Genomic DNA, 20,374 nt, shown 5'->3' with positions numbered 1-20,374 from the left:
TCAATCTTGAAAATGTGACTCCCTAAGCCAGAAAATGACAGAAATCAAATAAGAAATATCTGTGTTTTGGAAATTGAATGCATGATAAGGTATAATTCTTAGAAGTTTAAAGATGCAGACCTGGCTGTTAATCTGTTCTTTACTTGTGTTTAAAGGTTGATCTATGTGTACAAGTCCATTTTGGGCTGTTCTAACCAACCAGACTAAGTGGTGTGCAATAACCTTTCTGAAGTATGTTACTGCAATTTTTAGTGGCAAATCTTTCCAAAAGAGACACAAGGGTTATGTTTTTCCTCGTGTACAGATGTGTCCTGGCTTTGCAGGAGGAGCACTGTGATGTGCTGGAGATTTGATTTAGATTAGACTTGATTTTATCTACCTGTAGGAAGGATATCAGAGTAAAGATTTCTCTGCAAGGTCTGGTGGAACCCAGCGATAAGAAAGTTGAGGATTATTGGGAGAAAGTGTGTTTTCCAGACCTTGAATTTTGTTCTTTCGCTAGTTGAGACTGTATTTCTAATGATAAACAGAAATACTGGGGAAAAAAACAAACAAAAAACAAACAACAAAAAAACCACTGTGTAAAAATGCATTACTCATTAATACTAATGCTTAATACTAATGCTTGCAATTATCAGCCATGTTTTCTCACTGGACCATCTGTGGTTTTGCAGGATGCTGAGAAGCGAACTCCTCTTCATGTTGCATCGTTCCTTGGGGATGCAGACATCATTGAGCTTCTCATTTTGTCGGGTAAGTTAGCATCCCTTACTGTCATTACTGGGTAAATTAGCTAATTTTAATGCGACAAGAAGTAGCCAATAAAGCATGTGGGAGTGAGCTCTGTGTAGTATATATTGCTGAGTTTCACAGAGATGGTTGCAGTTGTTTACAAACTTACAAAATGTATTTAAATGTGGTGGTACAACTATAAAAGATATCCTGACTAAGTGAAATTAACAAACAAAGCAACTAGTTTTTAAAAACTCTGAAAGCATTCAAACTGATAATATTTGTGGATTCAGAAACATGCTGAAGTACATGTTGAAAATGTGGGCTCAAGTCCTGGAGCACAAGCCAAGAATTCTTGTTAGGCAAAAATGATTATAGAATAATAGTAGAAAGTTATGAACGAGTTTGAATAAATAGTAAGCGGTATTTGCATTAGAAACATGCTTCTAAAAGTCAGGAAGTTGATTTGGAGAACAGAAACTCTGCAGCAGGATATATCTACAGAACAACTTGCAAATCAGTGAGAGAACAAGAGTTACCTTTTCCAACAGATTGATACTAACAGATATGTTTTTGAAAGGCATGAATTTTTTGTGTGTAGTCCTTGAAGAAAGAGAAACTTGTCAAAAAAAAAAAGTTTCTCTAAACAATAATATGTTCTTAGGATAGACAGGTGTGTGTGTTTGTGTGTATACGTTTGTGTATACAGTATATTTTATATTTGTACATTGTCTTAAGATACTTTGCTCAAAAACAAAGTATATTAAACATTACCTGTAACTGCTTAGGTCCTCCCTTAAAAAGCATCCCCTTGTTAGGGGATTGCCAAAAAACTCATATGTTGTCATCTAATGTTTTAGAATGACAAATCATGAACAAAAGTGATCTATTCATATCTCTGTGTGTGGAGTATGATAGACGTTTGGCTATAGGTGCTCAAAATACCTCTTTCTTATTTATTTTCTTACTTATTTTGTGTGTGTGTGTGTGTGTGGCATAAAGACTGAAGTACAGTCTTAACAGTGCACTAAAAGTCAAGAACACCCCTATTTTAGTCTCATGCTGACACTGCTAATTTAATTTGCTCTAGATTTTTTTTCCAGCTTGTTATGGGAGTGTAATGCTAACCTACCTTTCCAGAAGCACTGTGAAAAATAATCATAAATATTTCCAAACGCTTTCAGTGACACACACGTGTGCGCGTGCACACACACACAAAAGTCAAAACAAAGTATAAAGGAGATTTCTCTCGATTTCTCTCAAGAAGTACCTTTAATTCATGGTAAACTCCTGTACTTGCTTGCAGATTTCAAAGGTGATGTTTTCGTAAACTGGGGAACTGTAAGGATAAAGCTTATGTTGGTTTAAGAGTGTTGAATTGAAAAGATCCTTATGGTACAAATGTTTAACTCCTTGCAAGCAACCTTACTATATGATTTTTGCTGTGTGGTGCTATAATTTGTGGTTTTACAAATTATTAGACTGCCTCTTCAAATGACTTGCATATTCTTTTTAGAAAGTTATTTAAGAAATACTAGTCCTGTGATTTTTAGATACCACTTAATTTCCTTGAACCCGAGAGTAATTCTGGTTGGAAGGGATTTCTGAAGGTTACTTGATATAGCTTGTAAAATGAGGTTTGTAGCCCAGAACAAATAGTTCTGTGATCCACGAACTTGAAGAAAACAAGTTTTCTGCAGATTTGTACCCTCTATTTTCTGTTGTCCATCAGGGTAAAAATGCCAACTGAAGCTTTTCCCATGGTTGAGATATTCAAAGCCTTTGACTTTCCTAGGTGCTCTGGTGTCTAGCATGGGTTGCGCTACTGATTCAGTCTTTTCTCTCAAGTGCTTATAGTACATATAGTAGATTAACACTAGCTATGTGTATGTCCAAGGGCCTAAGACCAAGCTTTTTTCTCGGCAGTAACGTCAGAGACAATGCAGCTGTATATGTAGCAGTGCCTTGTGCCTGCAGTCCCACTCCTTCTGCAGGCTCTGCTGCTTCCTGGTCTTCAGCTTTGTTGCTCACCTCACCTGCTCTCTCTGCCTATATTGCTTTTCTTTTGAAAAATGTGATGGTTGTTAAAAGTGAATGATGGAGGAACAGATATTCTAATGGGTGCATGCAGACAGTACAAATATGTTCTTCTGGATTACCAGCCTAACCTCAACTGGAGAAGGCAGAAAAAAAAAAGAAGAATTCAGTTTACTATACCCATGTGTTTTCTCTGCACGTTTTTTGGACTGTTTTGAATGTTCTAATTGTTTAATGAGTATAGCTAGTTTGACATCCATTGTGTATCAGATCCTTCTCTAACCCTGATGGCAGCAAAATGATTTAGATGAGCATTCTTCTGCTGATGGGTTGTGCTTGGATGTTTTTTCAATGTGTTTGATGCAAACAGGCTTTTATTCACTGGGAGATAAGAGTTAATAAACTTTATCTGTGTATGTGTTCTTGCAGTGTATGTTGTTTGTAACATACTGTTATTCCATTGCTGCCTGCCTTTTTTTCAAGTTTTTCAAGTAGCAGCACAGGCAATAATAGCCACCTAAAGAGAAAAGTGAAGCAGTTCTGCCCATTTCTCCTCTGAATCCCAATAGCATTACACAACATCCTGATGAAGGCAGGGTACATTCTGCATCTTGTTCTCCGTTGTGTTCCTAATGAGGAAAAGGGACTTCATCGTGTTCTTCTGGACACTTTGTTCTAGCACCTCGCTGCCAAAATGTTATCCCCAGGCTGTAGGGTTTCTCTGGTCACAACACAAATGTAGGTGATATATCTTGGCATTTTATGATTAAGTGAATGGAGAAAAACTCATAATGTGGGCTTTTAATAATTTTATTTTGTGTCAGTGGGGAAGTGCTGGAGTTCAATCTGAAGGAACTGTGTGGGGGTCATTCCCAACTAGCTCAGCATGAGTCAAAATTAATCTTGTGTTGTATGTTCTATCTATTGAATGTCCTTTAATCTCTGAACTATCATTACTCGTGGTACACAACACTACTTGCATCCAAGAGAAGGTTTGGAGGAACAGGTTTGTGAGTTATTATAAACACCTTTTTGTTACTGGAACCTGGCAGTGAACTAGGCTCCAAAGAGAACAGCAGCATCAGCATCTTCCCTTTGTTTCACCTCTTCATTCGGAAAACATAGTAAGTGTTTCATAAAAGATTAATCTGTTCATAAAATTAAGTTACATAAGAAGAAAAGCTTTGTTGTTGGACATAAAATAAGAGGGTGTTTTCACAGAGAGAAAGCACAAAAATGCTCGCTGTAAGACTCAAACAATAATATTCTCAGCCTGAGCAGAAGCTGAGAGAGCTAGCAACCCATTGCATTTTGTATAGGGCTTAGGAGAGAAATTAAATGAAACATATACATCTAAGATTTGTGCCCCATGAACCAGTGGCAGTGCAAATAAATGTGGTGTCTAATGAATAAAGTTTCTACCCAGGTGTTTGGAGTCATGCCAGAAATGGCTTTCTAGCCACTGAAATGGAATCTGTTTGGAATTGATACAGGGGATGCAGTGCCAGGTCCCTCAACTAGTATAAATCATCCCAGCCCATTAAATGTCAGGGCTAGGTGGGTTTACATCAGCTCAGAGGTCTGATCCATAACCATGTGGTTCAAACTGGAGACGTGCTGTGAGGTTTTGTTTTTCTAGGGTATATGAAAGCTGGCTACATGGAGCTTTGAGATCTTTCACTTCCTTTCTGTCAAGAAGAAGGACCAGAGCAACTGCCTCACATACATGAAGTTCCTTACGATGACACATTCACGGATGCATCAGAACTGTCTGGATAAATCCAAGCTCCATTATCATGCATGCCTGTACCTCTCCCCCTCTTGGGCTTTGAGCTGGTGCTGAGGACATAATGTTTGAGCTCAGTTCCTTACCTCTTGTTCCCCCCTCTCCCACACGAGCTTGTGATCTGGGCAATGTTATCATGCCTCACTATGTCAGAAGGCTCTGAGCTTCTTGGCAAGAAGTTTATGCGCTAGGGATGTGCATGCAATGTTGACATCCATCTCTTATAAACTGCACGTTAGATGAGGAAAAGTACAAACCCCAGCATGCTTTGGAAAGGTTCCTGGTAAGCCCTGGCATGCAGATTTGGAAGCGAGACTGTCACACATGTGGCAGGTTCTGGACCATCCTTGGTACATAGGCAGCAGGGGGAAGGCACTGCCCAATTTGAACTCAAATTCAGGGCTTTTTCTTTGCTGGCAGGCTAAAGAGTAAGAGAGTTGGAATGGCAGATTCTCTCTGCCTTTTCCATGGCTTTGGGATTCCGGTCCCTGGGGAATGAGGAGTGTTCAAGAAAAACCTTGTCTGTTTCTTCTGGGTGAAAGTTTGGAGGATGTCCTAGGACTCTCTCCTGTCTCTTTCCTGAGTGACCCAGTACCTGTGTGCTTTTACCTGCCTTCTTCCTCCTCCTGTCCTGTGACTGCAGTGGCATCTCCAGGCCAATTCCCTAATTAACAAGTGACTTGGACTTAGCTCTGAGGAGATCCTGTCAAACCTCATGTTTCTGTCATGTAGGTGTTCCCCGGCTTTTAGGTTCATTTGTTGACATCTAGCTCTACTGTTTTAAGTTTCAATTTCATCTACTGTTATATATATTTTTGTGTGTGTGTTTATTTTTGGTTTATATTGTGTATCTCTTGGCATGTGGTGGTGGATCATTCCTTTTGTTTTCACGTGCCTGTTGCTGTGTTTCATAGCAGGGGCTGGAAAGGTGCACATTATTAATGTTGTTAATAGGACAGAGAACAGAGTCTCCTTCATCTGTTGATCCTTCCTAATTTCAAAGATTTAGACTGCAGAATCTAGATTTATTGGAGACCTGTGGATTTGGCAAATGTGCTGTACGGAAAATTATAATTCAGCTAGGATAAAGAGATGTTAACTTTATTCCTGAAAGCCAACATCAGGTTGTTTATTTCTGATCTCAAAAGAACAGAGGCAATTTTAGATTTATTTCCTCTTTTGGCAGAAAAATTTGAGAGTAAAAGATCTCAAAGATTACAACACAGCCATATTAAAGAAGAGTGGATTACAGAAAGTTTCCTCTCTGTTGATTTTATCTGTGACATTGTGCGTTAGCATGTCTACTTGAGCGTCACAGAACAAATCCAGCAGCCAGGCCTTCCTGTCAGGCCCAGAGGTGTGAGGCCCTACGGGCAGAGGTCTGGGAATGGGACTGAGAAAGGTTTCTTATCTGGGGGAATGTTTTGAGTGGGGGTTTTGTGGGGGTGCTGTGGCTACCTGGAAGGTATTAAGGGAAAACTTTAAAGGAGCTTGTCTTTTCAAGGAGGACGATGGGTACTGTGAAGGCCACCATATGCACTGGTTTCAGTGTTACCAGCTGTAGGCCTCTCACATGTATAAAAGGGTATTAATTATCCTAACTTTTTAGGATGTTGTAGGAGTTCACTGAAAGATGGTTAAAGTACATGATCCAGGGTAAAGAATTTCTGGGTGACACTGAGGAAGTGTTATGGGATAGACTTGAAAATTTAAGGTTTTGATTCTTGGACACAGGTGATTTTAGGTACGTTAACAATCTGAGCACTGAGTTTTCAAAGTTGGATTTCTGTGTTGCTCAGGACTTTCAAAGAGCTGTCCCCCAGGGTGTTGCAGGGCGTTCAAGTTTGTGAAGTGTAGAGGACGCCTTTGAAAATGTGAGCATTGCTCCCTAGTGGGTGCCTCCTGTTCTCTCCTTTAAAATGGAAGGTATTTTTTGGCCCCGAAGGTGTGCCTTGGTGCTGGTGAAGCTCTTTGATCATCCTTTAGCTGTTGCCTGCAAGATGCTGCTGGAAAACTAAAAGCCTAATGTTGGTGAAGCAAATAGGCAGTAAAGAGGGAAACATTTTGAAGCATCTCTTCAGAAAATGTGTGCCTTAGTACACAGGGAACAGTGGCTTCTGTAACAGGCAGCAGCTGAATTGTGCAGCTCTTTGAAAACATAAATCACAAATTTATTCAGCTGTCGCGTTGAATTAGGTATGTAAGAGCAATTTCACTTTGTCATATAAAGAGCCCCAATCCACAAAGAGGTAAGGGAATACAGAAAACTGCTGAAGAAGAAAAGGCTGATAACATGCTGTGGATTATTTTATTTATACTGGTAGTGTTTTGCTTTTGTTATTTTCCTTAGCTCTGTTCTTGGCAGCTAACTTCAGCTTCCTGAAGGGTGGGTGGATCAGTGAAAGGCACGAATAACTACTGAAGGAGACACTTCACTAGGTTTTCTAATCATCTTTGTATTCTCTGATGCTCCTGGAGTTGGTGAATATTGAGGAATGACGTGATTTTGGTCACACTTTGCTACTCTGTACATAAGCCTTTCTGATTTCTTACCATCTGCTTGTGGGACTTGGTGAATGGCCAGAAATAAGCCAAAAGAAAACTTAGTTAAGAAAAAAAAAAGCAAGACAAATGCAAAATAAATTTGTAGACGTAAAAAAGAGGCATTTAGTGGCAATCATTAGGAATTCATGTAGGCATTTTGTATCCCCAAAGTCCCTATAGGATCACATCGGTGTAACATGAGGTACCTTGGAGTCATCACGGGTGGAGGAGGCGGTTGCTTTATGCAAATCTGGAGGCGTCTCAGGTAGCTTAGCTTCAGAGTGAGTACCAACATATTTCAGTCATAATGGCCTTCTCAAGTAGATAAAAGAAGGTAGCAACTTCCTTGCTTTATATCTAGATTCATTAGAAAACACTTTGAAACTATTGCTGTCCTTACTATGGGGTGCTTCTCTAGAGGGCAGGTTGTGCCACTGGGTACAAAGTTCTGAGGTGAGGTATTGCCTCTGATTGTTGCAATAGTTATGAAAGTGGCTTTCTTTTTCTTGGAGCCAAAAAATTATATCCCAGCTTGTGGTAATCTGAAAGAACTTGTTTCTTCTCTGATTATCTAGTACAATTCCCAATAACCACGGTGATTCAGAGGTGAGTACCTTAATATTCCTGAGAAACAGCTTTCAGAAAGTGCTTCTGATCCAGAGTGTGATTTATTAATTAAAAGATTTTATATGCACTTAAGTTGTGGTGCACAATGGAGTTTAAGAATCCCTTTGTTCATAAAGTTCAAAGGCACGTCCAGGCTACGTGCATAATGCTTGTGCTTCTTTAAATTTTTTCTTCATGTGCCAGACTTCTCAAACTAGCACTGCTGGCTGTAGGCCTAAGAGGTACAATGTTTTCAGGTTAAGCCCTTTTAAAATGCAAGAGTTTCTCCAGTTCCTTCCACTAGATGTCCTGTTTTGGGGTATCACTTCAATGGATAGTTTAATATTTCTTTCAAACAGATCTGTCTCATTACAGAAATGTACAGGATCCATTTCTTTTTTGTCTGTAGTCAGCCAACACTGCAGTAGTTGTTAAATATTCATTCTTTATCCATTATTCTGGCAAGCGACCTTGAAACCATCCTCTTGCACAGCTGTCTTTTGCCAGAGTGCCCATTAGCACTGAATTGTGGATGAGGCAAATGGGTAGTGCCCTTCATCTCCCTTCTGGTGTCTGCTGAGGAGCACCCACAGATGCAGAGGTGGGGAGGGAGGCACCTGTTTCCCCCGCAGCCGGCACGCTTCCCCATCATGTTTTATTGGTCACATCAAGATCTGCTCAACAGGGAAGCAGCATTTTAACAGACATCCTGTATCTGTTAATCCTATAAATCCACACACACAGACACACAAGTACATATGTACATACATAAACCCCTACTACAAATCCTGCTTCTTTTGTGTCCTATAAACAAGGCTGCTCCTGCTAATATTGAGATTTGATCAGTTCCCTTCTTTCTGAATTGTGCGCCTGCTCCTATCTGCCCAGGAGATGGAACTGTATTTCTAAGGGTAACGGAGTGCCAGAAGAGTTGGCAGAGCCACGAGGAGAGCACTAAATCCGCCTCGGCTCCTGTTACTAGGAAACGAGTTGGGCAACGCTCTTCGTGTCGCACCCAAGGCATGGATGTAACCTCTGCTTGTTTACTTGCAGGCGCTCGTGTTAATGCCAAGGACAACATGTGGCTGACTCCTCTCCACCGAGCAGTTGCTTCAAGGAGTGAAGTGAGTAAGATTTGATTACTCTGCTTTTGCACGTAAACTCCATGCTGGGGAAAAAAGCAAATCATTGAAAGCCACAGTAGGCAGCACAGTGACAAACGGGGAGAACATTTGCTGTGTGCAGGGCCTTTAGCATTGCAGCCAGAGGCCAACTTTTACCAGTTAATTATAGTTGCTTTTGAGCCTTTGATTTTCCCCCTGTTGGGATGCTTTGCGTTACTGTAGCAAGTTGTCCTGAGCAACCACCAGCTGGAGTGAGTGACCCTGGCTGAAGTGGAGTAGAATCACCATGGTCTTCAGGGTCATTATCATCAAGTGATAAAATAAGGAGGAATAAACCCATACGGATGTGTTCATGCTGTGTATGTGCCAGGAGGGAGTGGATGTGTGTGTGTGTAATCCTACATGTATTACTGCACAGTTCATTTTGGTTAATTGCATTTCAAGGCATCCGTTAGCTTTTCTGTTAATTCACTTGATTCATGCATAAGGGAGGTATGCCCATATTTTTCTACTTGACAGCTAGAAATCTTCTGGCATCACATTGTACTCTCTCCATTGCTATTTCAAGAAGCAGCAACAGTAACTAACTGGAATGCAGCTCAGGCATGACTGCGTTTTCAACTGTACCAGTATTTTGGCTGTCCATTTTGGACCTTCTCCTATACTTCTGTCCTCCTAATACTTCGTTAACAGCAAGCCCAACTGCAGGCTGATTTGGCTGCTGGGGGCAAGGGGAGGGGATGCAGGAGAGAGAGAGGGTGGCTGTTTTCCAGGGACTGATGGACTTGAATCACCTCTGTAACAGTCCCAGTGCCTGCCAAGCCTGGAGGCAGGAATCCTGGGCTCGCTTCTGAACTCAGGCATTGTTTGGCTACTGGCTGAGCTTCCCAGCTGCTGGCAGCCACCAAAACCCACTGAAAGGAATATCTGATAGGATATGAATGCTGTAATGAGACAAAATACAAAAAGCCATGTTGGAAAACAAAGATCAGACTTCAGCCTTAAAAAACAACTACGCTCTTTCTGATTCAGGAATTGCAGTATTTGGTTCCTTTTTTGGATGTGTCAGAGTACATGATTTTTATTTTCAATCACAGTTCTAACTGAAAATGCATGTCTTCTTGTGGGTTTGTCTCTTTTACTCTTTGGCTGCTGACAGCCAGTTTTAAGATGAGAAGCTCTTCTCCAGTGCTGGCAGTTCTGGTACCCCAGTGAGGCAGCAGGGGAAGGCGTATGGTATGAAAGAGTTAAGAGATTTCACTCTGATATCATGGGTTAGCTGGAAACACTGAAAACAGAGGCTTACGCTATAGCTGCGGACTGCATGCACATGTAGAAATTATGCTAAGAAAAAGGTCTAGCTCATGCTCTCAAAACCAATAAAATTAAAATTTCCCCATAAAGATTTTAACACTCTGTTAGTCTGATAGAGCAGCAGATCTGCAGATGTAAACAAAAATGTATACACACTTAAAAAACAAATAAATAAAAGTGTAACTATTATTAGCTTTGACTTTTCAGTCCTTATTGGTTAGTTTAAAAAATTCTTCCATAACTTTTTCCTTCCTTCATTAATAGTCAAATTGTATGATTTTTCCCGATGACTTCATGTCACAGCTGGATAGATCCCCAGTGAATTATATTTAAATGATTTTGAAAATAGTGGGCCTGTAGTTTAAAAAAAGAAAATCCTGTTGTGACATGAACAATATATCATTCTTGGTGTTTGAAGAGATGCAAACTGAACTAACTGAACAAATCTGTTAGATGACAGTTGGTGTAGAAAACAAAATTGTAGAAATTGTAGAAATTGATTGAGAACAATTGAGAACAAAGAACTAAAACTCCTAGTAATGGGATGTATTGTTGATACAGACTGCAGGCACTCTCTAGAGTTTAGTTGTATTTCTAGATACAAAAGTGCTTTTTAAATGTACATATGATATATTTGTTATTTATTAATAAAACGTTGGCTGGACTTGCCAGAAAACTTTTCAGTTTATGGAAAAAGAATAAGGTAGTATAGGGCTACAGCTCTGCTGCTTCCCAGCTGTGAGTTGTAATTAGCAGACGAGGCTACTTGAATGCTACTGTGTCCCTGTGGTTCCTTTGTATTTTGTTGGTTTGTGGGGGGAAAAAAAGAAGAGAAGAAGCAATGTAATTTAGAGAGAAACTTTTTTAATCTGGCTTGCTTAATGGAAGTTCTATGAGTGGGAGCAGAAAAAAAGCTGATGGTAAATTCTCAAGTGAGACAGTCCCTCAAGAGAGAAGAATACATTTTCTCACAGGGAAATATTCACTTTTAACCAACAAAATGGTTCGTTTAACCTTAAAAGATGTTGTTTGGTCTCAGGCTGATAGAATGGATGTTGCAGTGAAGACTCTTGGCCTGTGCTCAGCCCTTAGGGAGGGAAGGAATGCTAATGGCAGCTGGGGACATACACCAGTGTCAACCTTTGCCTGTGATTCTCATGTTTTTGCAAAGCTAAAATTTTGTTTTTAGATATATATATATATTTTCCTTTTTCCTGTTTATAAATAAAACTTAGAGCGATTTACTGTGATTTCATTGTCCAAAATGACATGCTCTTCATTTTGTAAATAATATGTGTAAGAGGGTGCTCAGATAAGTCCATTTGTTTCTTAAGGTATAGCACAGTTAGGACGACTGAGGTATTGAGGGTTAATCAACCAAACAGGTTGGGCTGTCTGCATAGACAGCTTTGTATGTCATAAAATCTAATTTGGAAATTTTGATTGGAAGCACACTGCTCTGCGTGACAGCAAAGGTGATGCACAGTCTGGCATTTGAATGAGCAGTACTGTTTCAGTAACCTGAGAGGTTGTTTAGGTGAATGTTGTTCTCTTTCCCTCCTCCTGGCCATGCCTGGGATGCGTAAGTAAAATGCATACATAACATCACTGAGCTGTCAAGAATATGTGCGCTGTATTTATTCAAACTGCTTGTTTATAGCTCTTAAGTGCTCCCGTTGCAGGAAGCAGTGCAAGTACTGATTAAGCACTCAGCTGATGTCAATGCTCGGGACAAGAACTGGCAGACCCCGTTGCACGTGGCTGCTGCAAACAAGGCGGTGAAGTGCGCAGAAGTCATCATTCCCATGCTGAGCAGCGTCAATGTCTCTGACCGAGGTGGGCGGACGGCATTGCACCATGCAGCTCTGAATGGCCACATTGAGGTGAGTTGGTTAATAGCAAAACTGATCTTTGATTACTTATTTGGTTTTTCCTCTTTCAAATGTTTGTCCACTATGGCTGGGTCTGGACTGAGTCCCATATCCCTGACACCTATGATTGCTGTCATTCAGCTGCTTCCCAAACTGTGCCAAGTTACCTATCTACAGAAGTAAGAGTGGCAGGAAAGCATGTGTACAGAGCTGGCATGCAAGTGAACTGTGCATGCAAACTTGGGGAGCTGGCTGTGCCACCAGCCCTGGCAATTCGAGTGTGTCCTGGGCTATTTTGTGCTTAACTGCCTGAGAAAATAAGAGAAGAATGGAAAGAAGGAAAAACTGCTGGATTCATTTCATACTGAAGAAAAGTTCAGCTGTGTGAGATCCAGTCTGATTTTCTAATCAGTCTTCTAGAAAATTTGCTTCTTTTTTTTTGAGAGCATCCATACTGCTTCTCCTTACCTAATACAAGTAAACCCTCCTCTTATTACAATTTCTATACAAAAAAAAAACATAGTTTTGTAAATAAAGAACCTTCATAAATGGTTTTGATAGTCTTTAAATCTGTGTGGAAGGATTCTTCCAGCACCTGAAGTTCATCTAGAATAAAATGTCTTCAACTGGAACAGTAAAAATCCGTCAACAAAAGTTGATCAGTTGACACTGTAATTAAAAGAAGGAAAGGGAAGAGTAGTTCCTGTAAAACAATGATAGTGTTTGCCCTTTAAACTCCTGCTTTGGCCTTTTTCTAACTACTAATAGAAAAAGATAGTAATGCTTGAATCTAACAGTCATAATATAAAGTTCCTGATATTTTGGGTAGAGTATATCAGAAATTATAATTGAAATTATGCTGTTTATTAGATGATCTCTGTACTGATGGAAAAGCACTGTACAAGAGAAAAGCAAATATGCAGCTCTGTAATTTATGATTTCAGAATGTTTTGCTGGAGAAGAAACTAGTTGAATGCCATTCAGTTTTCTTTCTTTTTTTTACCTGATTTTTTTTTTATTTCTAAATATTGGATGACTGATAATAGGGAAAGCAGCTTTTCACTTCTTAGCCATACTGCCTAAAATTTCAGTATCTCATACAAAACAGCCTGATTTTGTGATCCCAACTTTATCACTAGAATGGTTTGTTATAAGCTATTGAGTGTCTGATCCACATGGTTTGCTCTCATTACTACTAGATGGTGAACTTGCTGTTAGCCAAGGGGGCAAACATCAATGCTTTCGACAAAAAGGACAGAAGAGCTCTTCACTGGGCAGCGTATATGGGTAAGGCTCAGGTTGTTGTTCCTTGTTCTAATTTCCTGTTGACAAGCTGTCAGCATGTTTTACAGTGGACAAGACACAGACCTGTCCATGGAAGGTGAGAGATGTATTCACCCTGTTCAGGGAGGAGGTTGGCTGATTTAAATACACAATGCCCACTTAGTTGTGGTTTTTGGTCTTTTAATGACTGGAAAACTAATTCAGTAAAGAGAACTTTGACCCATCTGATGAAGGGGAATGTGTATTGCATGCATTTCTTGACCAGGTCTGGAGCTGTAATTAAGAATATTTTGAAAATGATTTTTTTTTTCTTTGTAAAACTCTGGGAGCAGTGTGAAACATCAGTGAAAGGGCCAGTGCATTAGCAAAAAAGCAGTAATTTGTGGGTAGTGAGGCTGGTATACCTGTTGATACTCTTTTTCATTTTTTTGAAGGTCACCTGGAAGTTGTTGCCTTACTGATTAATCATGGTGCAGAGGTGACTTGTAAAGACAAGAAGGGTTACACCCCACTTCATGCAGCTGCATCCAATGGGCAGATTAATGTTGTGAAACACCTCCTTAACCTGGGGGTAGAGGTATGTGGTAATGTGCTCTTTATGACTTCCATATTTGGAGATACCTTTTCCTCTTTCTTATGGATGCTGCTACATCAGCAGAATTTCTAAAGAAAATTGTTTCTGTTTTCAGGACCATGAAAAGCACCTAGTGCTTTGTATAGTTTATTGGTTCAAGAGCCAGAAAACGTTCTGGAAGAAAAAATGCATGGTATGGACAGTAAATTCCAGGCTACCTTGCTGAAGGAAAAAAAAAAAAAAAAAAGAAATCAGGAAATATATGTTGTTCCTGTAGAGAAAGATGGAGTAATGAAGTCTACCTTGGCTTGGCATTCCCTTTGATATGATGAAGTTGTTCACAACACATTCATGGAGTACTTTACAAAACTGCATTTTAGGCTGTTTAAGTTTCAGGATGTGCATTTCCTCTCTAGCTGATGGAGGGAAGGAAAAGGATTATTTTCACTCCAGAAAAGATCTTTATTTCAGGGCACAGACTTCTCTTAGGCTAATATTGCCAACTCAGTGGTCTAAAGCAACAGTGAAATGAGCAGACGAGTCTGTGCTGGTTGATTAAAGATATCAAATAAAGACATTGCGTTTGTCAGCTTTATAGGCAGCTGACTTGACCTACCAAAAAGGTGTCAGAAGTCTGTTTTTACAGGCTGTTGACTGTGAAGTTGAAGAGGAATAGGTGTTTCCCGTTATCAGCGATGCCATGCTAATAATTACCTTCAACTTCCACATTTTCTGCCACTGGGGATATGAGCTTTGAGATGCCTGTATTTTGTGGAAAGGTATTCACAACATCCCTGAGTCTTGTGCAACCTGTCTTGCCATATTTTACAGAACAGTACTTGAATTCCAAGCCAGTCATCAAGAAGTAATGTAATCTTAATTACATCTTCATAATACTGAGCTGCTGAAAGCAGTTTCTTATTGAATTGTAAATGGCTGTGCAATTTCTCCTCCCCTTCACTATGACACTTTCACTCCCTTCCCAAAAGGAATCTCTGGAAAGAGATCTTAAACCTGATTCTATTCACAAAATCTCAATAGAAGGTGTTTTTGTGTATTTTTTTTTAAGTTTCTGAGCTTTTTCTTTATCCTACTTTCTCACTTACATACAAAAGCTTTCCAGTTTATTAGGACTTTTATCATCATCATCATTACATAGTCCTGCTATCAGCTTTAAGCTTCAGGCTGGCTTTTAGAAATTGCCAGTAGGATAAGACGTTGATGATAATGAAGGTAAAGCATTTTAAATTAAGCTCTCTGAGAGTGTATTTTCATCAATGAAATTTGTTGGTGAGAAATATGCCCTATGATAGTTCAAGCCTCCAGCTATTCCCATTTGCAGAATGTGATGCATTATGTAAAACAATAAGCTGATGTCTGTACTTCTAACTGTGTCTCCTTGTCTCATTTTAGATTGATGAAATGAACATCTATGGAAATACCGCACTTCACATTGCGTGTTACAATGGTCAGGATTCTGTTGTTAATGAGCTGATTGACTATGGTGCTAATGTAAATCAGCCTAATAATAACGGATTCACTCCCTTGCATTTTGCTGCTGCCTCCACTCATGGAGCACTGTGTCTTGAACTGCTAGTGAATAATGGGGCAGATGTTAACATTCAGGTAAAACTTGCATTTCAGCTCTTCAGTTTTGCTTCATCCTGTTTTCCTCACATTAAGAGGCTGTAAACTGTAGTAACAGGTACAGCAAGGCTTTAAATCATTGATAGAAGTAGAGTGATGCTTAGAATGCTAATCATTAAGCTGTTTGGATGAGGTTAACTTCCAGCAGAGGAGCTCTCAGTGCCTTGATAAATATAATGGCAGCCTTAAACTCTGGGCCAGCCACTCCTCATGAACCACTACTAGAATTTAGTTCCTGGAGCTCTGTGAAACTGTTGACCGAGGCGATGGTGGTAAGTCCAGGAACTATTCCTTCCTGGTGTTTTCCCTCCACCTGCAATATGGGTTTAATTAAACCTGTTTCTAACAAGTTTCTTTTGACTTTCCTGGGGAAGTAAGACCTTGAGGATGTTTGTTACATATTTTAGAGGCCTGAGTTTACAAAGCCTGATTCTGTTTAGGTTCTCTGAATTCTCTTGATAAAAGAGCAAGTGATACATCTTGGTGAACCTCAAAGGGACTTGCTAGAAAACTGAAATCTCTGAGTTCATATAAGATTATGGCTACTTTAAACTGTGTGTATTCCAGTTTCTCATCTGTAAAACTGGTCTTCTAGCATTTAACACCTCTGGAAGGTTCCTTGAGATCAGCGGACAGTCAGTGCACTATTTAAACTCAGAATTATTGAAATGAAATTAGGGATTGTGCTCAGCAATAAATGTGAAACCCCTGTGCCAATAGATGTGAGTAGTGAGGCTGGTACCTTCCCTTGTTATTTTCTCAGCTCCTCAGCTTTCCCAAGCTCATTTTGTTTTCTCTAGATTCCAAAACATTGATCTCAACTCATTGTACCTTTCCTTGCATATGTCTTTCCTGTTTTCTAATTGTATTTTGTAGGCATTCTACTTTGGATTAGGTGGAAATTTATTAAAACTTTTTTTAAAAAAATAGTGGCTTTTTTTCTAGGAGGTATCTGTAAAATGTGAATTGATAAATAGGTTATATTTCTTACATCTCTCAGAGGCTGCTCCTATTTAGCTTTGTGGTTCCTTTGTTTTCTTTATTCCTCTTGTTGCAAGGAGTAGGGAAAATATGACTGAACGGGAAATGTTATTTAATAAACGCATTCAAGAATGGTATGTCATATATTCGTAGGTTTGTACCAGACATTGCATCTAGCCAGGCTCTGAGGATGGGCTGTACCTCAGCCCATTTCTGCTTATTGCTGCGGAACTGTTTTACTTATATGCTTATACTTTCTGCATTTATCATCACATACAGATTCAGTCCTATAGTCTTCAGAAGTCAGTGGAGGTTTTATCTGAAGAATAGCTGTAGGATGTTGAGCTGAGAAACTTCAAGTTGTTACCACTACTTTACATGCTGAATGGTTGTTTTTACATTTTGTTGGTTAGAGTAAGGATGGGAAGAGCCCACTGCACATGACAGCTGTCCATGGGAGGTTCACGCGGTCACAGACCCTCATTCAGAATGGTGAGTTTTGCTGCCTGTTCAATACCTCTCCAGAAGTGTAGGCATTTTAGAGGTTGCAGTTTTCAGTTCTGACCCAGAATGTCAAAGGACTGCTCTGAGGGGTGTTCAACTCTCCGTCAAATTCTGACTTGGAGCTGCTTTGATATCTCTCATTCCACAGTGTCATCACAAGTGAAGATTTTGCTTCTTAACAAAATCCCGTGTTCCTCCAGCTGACAGTGGTCCAGCTGATCTGTTGTGATTCTTAACCTGAAAACAAGAGTTCAAAGCTGTGGCATTCTATCTGATAAGAGAAAGGCACAACAAACTTTCCAAAATGCTTTAAAGAGTAAGAAAAGTAAAAGTTTCTAACTGTCCTCCCCTGGGAGCTGTGGTGTTCATAGAGTTCACACCTTTTTTTCTGTCCTACCACTCAGCAGCTCTTCTTCCCTCACCTCCTTTAGTTCCCCACCTTGCTGCTGTCTTCACTAAGTGTTGAATAAATATTCTGGAGGGTGGATCAGCGCCACCCTGTTTTTTCTAGCATAGCCAGGAACAGGTTTCAGGATTCCAGATTACCTGTCGAATTCATTAAGTATCTCTTTTGTCTAAGCATATAACAAATATTATTGTTGGAGATCTGGCAGAGACCTGTTTCTGACTGACAGAGGTGGCTAGTACTGATTGTTTACTTATGCTTCCTACCTTTGGCTGTTATACCAGACAGGACAGTCTGTTTTTTTTGTTTCTGTTTTGTTATTGTTTGTTTTGTGTTGTTTGTTTTTTAACTACAATCCCAAACTTGGAACCTAATCTAACTGCTGTATCCCTTGATAGAGCTACTCTGTGTGAGATGTTTAAGAAGTCTGAAAAGTTAGGCTGTAAATGCAAGGGTGCTTACATTTACAGAAGACTGTGTTTTAAACAGAAGTCTTCAGTAGGTCATGCTTCCTTCACGTTGTCATACAACTTATTGCCATATCTATTCTTGGATAAATAAAATAGTAATAAAAAATGAGTTTGGGCAAGCTAAAAGAAAATGCAGTTAAGTGTAGTTTAGAGTTATTTAGTGAAATATGCTCTCTGACTTAATGGCTGTTGTTTGCTCTGTGTTGGATCTGTGTGTGAAAGGATTGGCAGTTCTTCATCTGTCCTTCAGACTCTCTACTCTTCTTCAAGTTACTTTGTTTTTGATTTTCTTTGTTCGTCGCCCCTCTTATTTTAGTGTTGTACACAGGTCTGATTACAAGTGAATCTATGCCTTGTTGCCATGGGATATTGTGGAAGAGAGAAATGTCAATGATTTAAAGAAATGCAACTTTATCCTACAGTACTTAGTGAATTGGGTAAAGACATCTCAATTTCTGGCTGCTGTTTCTGAGGAGTTTTGGAGGAAGTTGGCTTACCTTAAAATTAGAAAATTGCAAGTGTGATACCCATCTTTAAAAATGGGCAAAAAGGGAAGCTGGAAAACTTTATATATGCCAGCCAAAAATTCTGAAAGGAATGAATAAACTAACTTTTAAAGTACTTAAGGAGGGCATAGGCAATATCTGCGATAGCTTCTACAAGAGTGAAGTATGCTGAAACATAGTTCTCTTCTACAGGAGGGCGATGGGCTTTGTGAACATAGCACAGTCCTCTGACTTTTCTGTGGGCAGGTAATGATCATGGAGACCTCCCTCTACGGATGGAGACTCCACCCCAGGGAAGGAATCTGTTATGGCATTTCACTGAACTTTATTTACAATTAGAAAATTTTGTATAGTGCTTTGGTAGAACTTTTCTTCTTTTTTTCTATGGCCTGTTATCTCCTGTGCATGGTGGAAATGCAGTAAATATTACCATATCCTCATTTTAGCAAGACTTTTAAATACTTTCCTGAAGTATTATCACAGCAAACAAGTGGAGTATGGTCTAGATGAAAATATTACTGTGTGGGTGCATAACTGGTAGAAAAACTAAGACATTAATAATAAATGTGAAGTGTAATGAAGAGATTTTTGAGTTTCTCTCCAGTGTCTAGTACTATTCAGTATTTTCATTATCAGCTTGGATGGTGGAATAGAAAATGTGCTTTTAACGTTTGGAGAAAGCATGAAGTTGTGAGAGACTTTTAGTTTGGCAGAAAGTGGAGTCAGAATTGAAAATGATCCTGTACAGTTGGAGAAAGAAGTTATAATGCAAGTGAAGCAAAGGAGAGATACCGCATACAGGCAGGAATATCAGTTACACAAATACAGAATGGCAGCAGCCAGGTGAGTGGCATTTCCTCAAGAACTGATCTGGGGTTTATAGAGGATCAGAAGCTGAACACAAGTCAAGTCAACAATGTCTTGGTGTTGCCAGCTTAAAAAAAGCAGAGACAGAGAGAGTATAAAAAAAACACTACCACCACCACCAAAAAAAACGTACAACATACAGGAGTATATAGGTAGAAGCACAGACAGCAGGCATGAAGTAATTAGTCCTTTTGCTCAGCTCAGAATTGGTAGACATCAGCTGTAGTACAGTTTTTGGCTTTTGACATTTTCCTTCCAGAAGGATGTATGCCAGCTGTCGAAAACTGGGGGAAGGATGAGAATGGTTGGAGTGCGTCAAATCTGATTTGCAAGGAGAGACTGAAAGAACGAGGGTTGCTTGGTCCAAAAAGGAAAACAAGGACTTGATAGGAATCTTTGCATGGGCCAAAAGCTGCAGCAGAGAAGAGATAAAACACGAGATGACAGGCTTAAACTGCAACAGGAAAAGTTCTGTTTAAGCCCTGTGTAGTAATTTCTGATGATTAAATATAGGGCAAGAAAACGTTGAAACAGGTTGTCTGGAGTTCTGTGGAGTGTCAGTCTGTGGAGGTCTCACAGGTTGGTTAGGCAGATGTTGGTCAGCAAGATCACAAAGAATAACCTGAACTGCTGACTAGACCTCTTGAAGTCCCTTCTTACCCTTTTGTATCCCATGGAGAAATCCATGAGTTCTTAAACACAACAGGACAAATGCAGCCTTCACCCTCAGGATGGGGGCTGACGTTCTGCTTGGTAGAGCTGAGCAGATGTACCAAGGAAAAGGTGATTGTGTTGTTCCCTGGCAGCTGCTCTCCGCCCCTGTCAAACACAAAGCAGTCTATTTTTGTTTTAAGACACAGAAAAGGCACACAAAACAATTGTAGTTTGCAATGTGCTCCTGTTGGTCTTTTTGAATGATCTGTTTAACATTGGCGCCTTGTAGGTAAGGTTGAGTGGCAATGTGTTAACAAATCATGATGCAATTTCAGCAGTTTATTCTTTTACTTTAATAGAAGGCATGCATTTGTACCTTTAGATGAGCAGCAAGTCTGAATCATGTTCTTTGCCCGTTGTAGGTCATCCCATGCACCTGTCTGTTCCCTGCCACTGAAGTTAGAGAG

General features: G+C 39.8%; 1 protein-coding gene across 17 annotated transcripts in view; it reads left to right on the top strand.

Moving 5' to 3' along the window:
- ANKRD44 (ankyrin repeat domain 44) overlaps positions 1-20,374 on the top strand; it is a 151,828-nt gene that overhangs the window by 80,794 nt on the left and 50,660 nt on the right. For 16 of the 17 annotated variants that reach the window (XM_083843009.1, XM_083843000.1, XM_083843006.1 and 13 more), the window contains 7 exons: positions 675-753; positions 8,759-8,829; positions 11,826-12,026; positions 13,214-13,301; positions 13,733-13,875; positions 15,286-15,498; positions 16,914-16,992. In XM_083843009.1, the coding sequence (XP_083699135.1) occupies positions 675-753; positions 8,759-8,829; positions 11,826-12,026; positions 13,214-13,301; positions 13,733-13,875; positions 15,286-15,498; positions 16,914-16,992 (874 nt within the window). The other variant, XM_083843002.1, reaches the window with a different exon arrangement.

This window comes from Anser anser (genome assembly GCF_964211835.1).
Source record: "Anser anser genome assembly, chromosome: 6".
NCBI classification, from domain to species: Eukaryota; Metazoa; Chordata; class Aves; order Anseriformes; family Anatidae; genus Anser; species Anser anser.
Note: the sequence above shows the minus strand (reverse complement) of the source record. Positions and strands in the feature narration are given on the sequence as shown.